Source organism: Pseudorasbora parva, chromosome 8, assembly GCF_024679245.1.
Source record: "Pseudorasbora parva isolate DD20220531a chromosome 8, ASM2467924v1, whole genome shotgun sequence".
NCBI lineage: Eukaryota > Metazoa > Chordata > Actinopteri > Cypriniformes > Gobionidae > Pseudorasbora > Pseudorasbora parva.
In genome coordinates this window covers 11,439,004-11,447,971 of record NC_090179.1, presented here as the reverse complement: position 1 = coordinate 11,447,971, position 8,968 = coordinate 11,439,004, and the positions used below count along the sequence as shown (strand labels likewise).

At 36.0% G+C, this 8,968-nt stretch overlaps 1 protein-coding gene across 1 annotated transcript in view; it reads right to left on the bottom strand.

Annotated features, from left to right (window-relative positions):
* Positions 1 to 495: 495 nt before the first annotated feature.
* arrb1 (arrestin, beta 1) overlaps positions 496 to 8,968 on the bottom strand; it is an 83,509-nt gene continuing 75,036 nt past the window's right edge. The window contains exons 8-16 of the mRNA XM_067450122.1: positions 8,815 to 8,950; positions 8,158 to 8,242; positions 7,986 to 8,058; positions 7,759 to 7,896; positions 7,581 to 7,664; positions 3,604 to 3,627; positions 3,111 to 3,181; positions 2,626 to 2,677; positions 496 to 1,180 (exon numbers count right to left, since the gene is read on the bottom strand). Of these exons, the coding sequence (XP_067306223.1) occupies positions 1,069 to 1,180; positions 2,626 to 2,677; positions 3,111 to 3,181; positions 3,604 to 3,627; positions 7,581 to 7,664; positions 7,759 to 7,896; positions 7,986 to 8,058; positions 8,158 to 8,242; positions 8,815 to 8,950 (775 nt within the window). The 3' untranslated portion in view covers positions 496 to 1,068. The remainder of the gene's footprint in view (positions 1,181 to 2,625; positions 2,678 to 3,110; positions 3,182 to 3,603; positions 3,628 to 7,580; positions 7,665 to 7,758; positions 7,897 to 7,985; positions 8,059 to 8,157; positions 8,243 to 8,814; positions 8,951 to 8,968) is intronic.

The window sequence follows — 8,968 nt, the reverse complement described above, 5'->3', positions numbered from 1 at the left end:
AGAAATACAGAGAATTATAGTAGACACAAGTTAAGGTGAATTTGAATGATAATTTTATGGTGCTTTTTAATCTTTTTTTGACACAAAAGCTGCAGTCCCCATTAATTGTGATAGCATTGAGAGAGAGAAAAGCTAGTACATTGTTCAAAATTTCTCCTTTTCTGTTCCTCAGAAGATGCTTTTGAAATGATTTAAGGATAAAGTACATATACTTCATTCAGAATAGATATTGTAACTGGAATGTTTGTAGCACACAACAATCCATAGGTGCTTTGTTTTAGAAGCTTCAATTATGTAAAAATATCCTATAGTAATATATTGTCCCTTTAAAGATATATAGGCATGTTTAAAATTAAATGATTTCATAGAAACCCACTTTTACAAACAATTGAAGAGGAAAAAAAATGTCATAAATGTTTGTTCCATTGTCATATATATATATATATATATATATATATATATATATATATATATATATATATATATATATATATATATTTATTTATATTTAGATTAGATGATACATTGGTTCTTTTGAAAAGTGGAAAAAAGTTCTCAGGTGAGACATGAGACATTATAAAGATTATTCAATTTGGCAGCTTTTTATAATAAAAATACTAAATCCAGTTCCCTTTAGAGAAATTAAAACAGAACAAATTCCATACATTGAATATGGTTTAATACTAAGCCACGGCCCTCAAACTCCTCTGTTCTAATCAAAGGAAGAATCTATAAAACAAAGCAACAACAAAGGCATGCTAGCACTGACGTTTGATTTAGCTATGATGAGAAGCCATTGCCTCGACCCCAAAAGACCCTCAAATATCCGAGGCACTCAGTGGGCGGCCTATCAACTAAAACCTCACCTTCTAATCGCTTCAACGACAAGGTCACATTTTTCTACACTTATGTTTATATTTTACACCCTCGCAGGATGGAAGAGACGAATGTGAACAAGAACACAACAACTTCACCACTGTGAGTGTGTTAAAGGGTGTCCCATTTCTCCAGGTTATCTCGAAAGGGCCTCTCGTTTCGTCACAACACAGGAAACTCGTATCTGCGCGTCTATCTGTCATTCAGTTTGGGCGAATCGGCACCCTCCTCGTCTTCATCTTTGTCATCTTTTGCCCCGATCAGTCGTTGCCGAGCAAAGTCCTCGAAGATGATGTCATCGTCACTATAGGCACAAACAGTCAGAGAAGCATTCAGTTGTTGTGTTCCCCTAAAAGCACTTTTGTGCGCTTTTCTTGTTTCTTATGGACAAAAAATGCCAGAGCTAAAGTTGACAAGGTACAGACAGCTTTAACAGGAATCTGTGGAATCAAATCTGAAGCATCATCATTATTACATTTCTTGTAAGTCCTGTATTTTAGCATCCACTACAAACTAGGCAGACGAAGACCTTTATTTTTTGTCCTTCTGTAGATGTTTTTTAGAAGAAAAAATGAATAATTTGAATATATACCTCTATATTGAATATAAATTAATTTATATTATATATATATATATATATATAATATACCTATATAATTCAATGTAAATCTGAATATATAGTTATAGCTCTGAATATATAAATGTAAAACTGAATATATAAGCATAAATCCTGAATATATCATTATAATTCTGAATATATATATATATATATATATATGTAAATTCTGAATATATAGTTATAACTCTGAATATATATATATATATATATATATATATATATATATATATATATATGTAAATTCTGAATATATAGTTATAACTCTGAATATATAGTTATAACTCTGAATATATAGTTATAACTCTGAATATATAGTTATAACTCTGAATATATAGTTATAACTCTGAATCAGAGCATATTTCTTCATCTTTCCAGAGGTGGACAGTAACTAAGTACATTTACTTAAGTACTGTATTTAAGTACACTTTTTGAGTATCTGTACTTTACTTGAGTATAATTTTTCTGGAAACTTATGACTTCAACTTCACTACATTTGTCAATAGTCATGTATAGTAATAATAGTCAAAAAGTCATCCTAACAAGTAAAGTCATAACATAATGGCACCTTTATAAATCATTAGCTAATGATCAATTAAAGCAGACAACTGGAAGTTGAAATGCATGGCTTTGACCCGTTGTGGTTATTAACACATTAATTTACATTATTAGTTAATATAATATGTTATTAAGGAATTAATAAATTATGACACATTAACTAATAACAATTTAATGATTACTTAATCTATTAATCATGTAGAATCTCCATTAGTTGCTGAAGCAGTAATCATTAATAAATGGTTTAGTTCTTCATGAATCATACATTAACTCATGATTATCTGTGCATTAGTAAGGAATTAATGAATGCATATTAGCGCACTCGTATTGTAAGGTGTAGACTTGGAATTTGTCTCTTGCCCTCGTAAAGTGTAACTGAATTTCTTACAAAAACCTTATTTCACTATTCCAAACGTTTGACCGGTGAATATGACAGATTTTTTGAACAAAATAAATGAATCCATTAAATTAAAACAGCATCAAATGGGCATATGTGTAACTATTTATAACCATTAAGCTTAAAGCAATTTAGTAGGTTCAAATCAAATTACACCATAGAAAAGATTTTCACTTACTTTGTGTCAAATTCAATGAGGTTTGTGTCAATGGGGGCATCATTTTCTGGGCCTAAAACAGAAAGATTGCAGAAAGAATATTGATTGGAGCTCTGTAGGTAATGGACTTTATTTTCCACTTAAAGAACTCTGTATATATACCCCTCATATAAAGGTGCCCGCATATAAAGATGTCATTCAATTAGAAATTTAGAGTAGCTAAACTTTGACCCACTGGCACTTTTTCAAACATCATTTTTTAGTATAAACAAGAATATTTTAGATGGAATTCAGTACTGACATGTTAGGACATGAACTTTAAGTCTACAATTAAAGCATGTCTTTTTTTATATAAATGTTTACATATTTATATTTTGAGGTTTTATTTATAACAATATATTTATAATTCCTGTACAAGTTAAAGTAGGTGCCAGAGCATGCTAAAATAAATACTAACTTTCACCAGAGCAATATGAAAGCAGATAAAAAGGCAGTCTGGCAAATACCATCTCTGTAGATCGATTCCTCCAATGGTTTGGGATGCATTAATGTAAAGGGGAGCTCGACGGCAACATCACTGGAGAGGCAAAAATACAAATCATGCATGCAGTAGACATAACCAAATAAACCCTGGCCAACGCTGCTCTCAAACCTCAATCCCACCACTCATGAGGTGCTAACAGAGTGCTGGAACCACTGGCCTAAAAGCATCAGCACAAATGGTCCACAAATGGGTAATTGATGGCATCTTATCAAGTGTCTGAGTCTGTCTGTGCTTCTGGCCAAAAGCTAGGCTACTTATAGGAATCTATAATATGCACAATTGTCTGTAGTCAGCTGTGTAAGACAGACTCTTTAGTACATGGCCATGCAATCCTAGTCATGGAGCAGCTTTAATACAGTTTCAAAGTGAAGATGTCAAACATTTACACAGAAACACATTACACTACAGAAAAACAGAAGACTTTCTAAAGGAATGACGAAAAAAGATCACAGTACCTTGAGGCAAGATCTCCCAGCAGTCTGAAAAAAAAGATCTTACTGAATTACAATAATTAATGCATTATTGATTTAGCATATTGACTTAGCAAAGCCATTTTAATGTAAACCTAAATTTTATATATATATACAGTCCCTGACAAAAGTCTTGTCGCTTATCTATTTTCTAGAAATACCTGATATTAACCTGACTTTTAATTAATTCATTGGAGTTAGAAATAGCTCATATGAAAAGCTAAAACCCTCCCAAATGATGTTTAATGCACTGAAATAAATAATTTTCACAGAAAAAATATTTATTATTTAATCAAGACAGAAAGGTCAAATTTTGGCAAGACAAAAGTTTTGTCGCCTATACAGAAATTGAACAAATTTACTGCAAATACAAAAATATGTCAGCAAATTAAGTTGTGGTGCTGTGAGATCCAAATGTAATATCTTGTATGACTTCCATGAGCTTGAAGGACTGCATCCATGCGGTTTGGCAAGGATTCATACAATTTCATCAGGAATAGCTAAGAAAGCAGTCTTGCATGCCTCCCAGAGTGCATCAATATTCTTTGGTTTCGTCTTCCATGCGTCCTCTTTCATCCTACCCCACATATGCTCAATGATGTTCATGTCTGGTGACTGGGCTGGCCAATCCTGGAGCATCTTGATCTTCTCCGCCTGAGGAACTTTGATGTGGAGATGGAAGTATGCGATGGAGCACCGTCCTGCTGCAGAATTTGGCCTCTTTTATGGTTGGGAATATAAGAGGTAGCTAAGATTTCTTGGTATTTTAGACTATTGATGTTGCCTTCCACCCTGCAGATCTCTCGCACACCCCCATACTGGATGTAACCCCAGACCATGATTTTTCCGCCACCAAACTTCACTGTTTTCTGGGTGAATCTCGGATCCATTCGGGCACCAGTAGGTCTCCTGCAATATTTGCGGCGACTGTGGTGTAATTCAACAGAAGATTCATCTGAAAATCCACCTTCTGCCACTTTTCCTGCGTCCATACTTTTAGCAGGCTGTGGGCCTTGGCAAATGCCACACGGTTTTTCAATTGTCTTTTGTTTAATGCTGGCTTCTGGGCACTGATTCGATCATGGAGGCCATTTCGAGACAGAATCTGATAAACTGTTCTGGTTGACACAGGGACTTCAGGTGACCAGGTCTCGTGGAGCTCTGCTGCAGTGGAAAATGGGCTGGCCTTGGATTTTCCAGCCAACAAACGGTCCTCTCAAGCAGTTGTCTTGTGGCGTCTGCCTGACCTAGACTTGTCAAAAATGTCTCCAGTCTCTTCAAATCTTTTTTTTATCCTCTCTACTTGATGCTGAGACACATTGAAGGTGTCTGCCACATCAGCAGTGGATCTGGTCTTCAGCCTCTTGATAATCAAAACTTTAGTCTCAGGGTGAATCTTAGGCATGTTTGCAGAGGTCTAGTTGCTCTTTTTATACACACTTGAGACCTAATTGATCCATTATTAGTCACAGGTGAAGCTCATATGACAAGGTGACAACACTTATGTCTTTGCAAAAATTGACTTAATGGGCTTTACCAAGCTGTGAATATTAGAATACTTTTTGAAAGTTTAGTTTTTTACTGAAACATTATCACAAAAGCTGGTGGGATTAAAATGAGCCATTTCTTGTTAAAAAAAATTTTGATTAGAAATATATTTCAGCGGCACTTTAGGTCAATTTGTACACAAGCGACAAGACTTTTGTCAGGGACTGTATATATATACACACAATAATCAGGCATAACATCATGACTTAATAGTGTGTTGGTCCCACTTTTGCTCCCAAAACAGCCCTGATCCCTGAAGTTGTGCTGTGGTATCTGACACAAAGATTTTAGCAGCAGATCCTTTAAGTCCTGTAAGTTGCGAGGTTGGGACTCCATGGATCGGACTTGCTTGTTCAGCATATTTCTACAGTAGCTCGTCTGTTTGATCGAGCCACACAGGCGAGCCTTCACTCCTCACATGCATCAATGAGCCATAACCCTGTCGCCGGTTCACGACTGTTCCTTTCTTGGACCACTTTTGATAGAGACTAACCCATGTGCAGACCAGGAACAACCCACAAGAGCTGCAGTTTTGGAGATGCTCTGACCCAGTCGTCTAGCCATTGGGTTCTTGTCAAACTCGCTCAAATCCTTATGCTTGCCCATTTGTCCTGCTTCTAACAGATCAACTTTGAGGACAAAATGTTCACTTGCTGCCTAATATATCCCACCCACTAACAGGTGTGTTGATGAAGAGATAATCAGTGTTATTCATTTCACCTTTATAATGTTATGCCTGATCGGTATATATATATATATATATATATATATATATATATATATATATAGAGGGAGAGAGAGAGAGAGAGAGAGAGAGAGAGAGAGAGAGAGAGAGAGAGAGAGAGAGAGAGAGAGAGAGAGAGAGAGAGAGAGAGAGAATCAGAAATGTGTCATGTGAAAAAGAAAGTACAACCATTAGAATTGCATGGTTTCAACACAAGTAAAGATTTTTTTGTTGAAATCCGATGGCTCAGAAAGGCCTTCATTGACATGACCCATAACATGGCCTCTCTCATGACCCATAAAAGACATTAAAGACGTTGTTACAAAGCCCATCTCACTCAAGTGGCTCTACAATCATTATATGAAGCTACAAGAATAGTTTCTGTGCACAAACAGCATATATTGATGGGTCGATTTCAAAACACTGCTTTGTAAAGCTTTGAACCGTTATGAATCAGTGTATCAAATCAGCCAATCATGCATCGATACGCTTATTCATTAAGCTCATAAAAACTATTCTCTTCGCTTCATAAAATTATTGTAGAGCCACTGTAGTGAGATGGGCTTTTTTAATGACGTCTTTAGTGCCTTTATGGGTCTTGAGAGAGGAAATGACATTGGTGTCAATGGAGGCCTTTCTAAGCCATCGGGTTTCAACAAAGTATCTTAATTTGTGCTCTGAAGATGAACAGAGGTCTAACGGGTGTTGAACGACATAAGGGTAAATAATTAATGGCAGAATTTAAATTTTGGGGTAAACTAACCCTTTAACTGAGGACTGTAGAGACCTCTTGGGTGTTTTGTGATTTCTCTGAGCATTGCACAGTCTGATCTTGGGGTGAATTTTTTGGGGATGTCAACTCCTGTAAAGATTGGCACTGTTTTGGATTTTTTTTCCCTTACTGTAGAATAATATACTTCAAATTGTTTGGAAATGGCCGTATAGCCCTTCTCAGATTGACGGCAGCAAGAATTGCTTCTGTAAGATCTTGGCATTGTGTTTGCTCCAGATCAGCAAACTGCCAAAAGCTCAGTTTTTATAGGGTTGGTCACGCTTGCAGATGATCAATTAATCAAGAAGACGAGCAGCGCCTTACTGCTACTTACCCTCTGAATTCATAGGAAAACAGTAAGGGTGTCCTTAGTTTTCACCCATGGCTTCTTTATTTTGGCCTAGTTTTTGGCCTTTTTAAGACCTGCCATGGACCAGATGATCTTTTATTTTGTCCTGATACATAAAACCATAGAAATCAATAGGGAGTACTTTCTTTTACACATGAATGTATACTTTCAGTTTGTGATAAAGACACATATAAAACATACTCTTTTTTTTTTAGTACTGTGAATTCAGAAATAGTTATTTTGTCACATACTGTCACATACAGTAGGCAGGTAGGCCTTTGTGATTTCAGATGCAGCCAGGGTGTTGTGGGTGATTTTTGCCACCTTTAAATGTCTCTTGATATTCTGATCCCTAGACGTGACACTAGTCCTTTTTTCAATGTGTGTCCATGGAAATTTTGTTGTTGTTGTTGCAAAATGTATGGATTATGTATTTGTATGGTCTATGTATGGTCTTTTCTCAACCAGTTTGTGGTTTCATGTCTTTAGGACATATACCTGGCATATGCTATGTAAATTTTTTTAACATGTATCACATGCCACACAAGATAAGCAAAATGAAAACTTACCCTCCGCGGGACACCACCAGCTTCACTTTCACCTTATAAGAAACAATGATGCCCAGAATTTCCTTATTGGCTCCCTCTCTTAACCTTTTGAGACAACAGTGCCATGGAGAGGTTAAATAATAAACATGACAAGAAACAAAATCTGCTTTCAAATGGAAGAATAACAGATTGTACTTACAATGTACTCGATGCTAAATTTGTGTCTTCATGTTTGAGTTTGCCATCCAGAGCCAGGCCGCGTTTCTCCCGGTTATTAGCGAGGAACGGGGTAAGAGTGTATACTTTACAAAATGTGGCACTGGGAGCCACAAAATCACTAGAACAAGGCACAAAAGAGAGTAATTAGACCGATGTGAAATTGTGTTCTCATACAGAAGCGTATTGTTTAGTTTGCGGTGTACATACTCTAATTCCTCTGTCGCCACTGGACACTTGTACTGGGCCGTGTTGAAGAGGCAAATGTCAGCATATTGACGGACTGCAACATTTCATAATAGAAATAAGTGTTACTGAAAAGAGTTTATAAACTACATACTAATGTAACACAAAGTCCATCCACTATTAATAACTGAATGACCTGAAATCTTAATTTTTTTTACTGTCTTGTTTGTGTTGTTTGTGACATGGACGTTGACACTGATCGGTTCACCGTGATAGTAAATCTGAAAGACATTATGCACAAATAACAATCATGCAAACAATACAATTATTATTTTTTTGATTCTGAATAGTTTGTGTTTCTGAAGAAAGAGTGTATGTCTGATACAGAATTCAATGATCTACACTCATTTGCATTAAGTTTAGTACTTTGTTTAAAACTGTTTAAAATTGTAAAAACTGTGTAATCCAAACGAATGTACATAAATATGTGTGATTCTTCTTAGAAATGAGCAGGCATAACATTTAATAAGTCAAAGGTCTGTAATGACATGCTGTATTTGCTACATAGTTATAACAAATATATGCATGAATTTTGCATAGGGTCATATTAAAATAATTAAAGAGAATATAAAGTTTAATTTCTATTTCAATTATTATTATTATTAGATACTAAACTATGAATGACATTGCGCACACAGCATTTCAGTTGTAATGCCCTGGTCCCATCACTAGATGTACTCGTTGTCACTGGATTCACTTTTAGATCCGTAGCAGAATCCCACCGATGTTGCCTTTCCTCAATAGTCATGTATTTAATCTTCTTCAGACCATGTGAATAACTAGACAAACCCACCTCTTTGTCAAGTGAAGCCTCCAGGTGTAATGGTTTGTCTGACATGAGGAACTGCCTTGTGGTTTCAGCCATTGGCTGCGGGCCCGGCTTCTCTGGAGCATACTGCACTTTTCTGATGACAAGACGCACTGAGTTCCTGTGGAAGGGCCGGTAA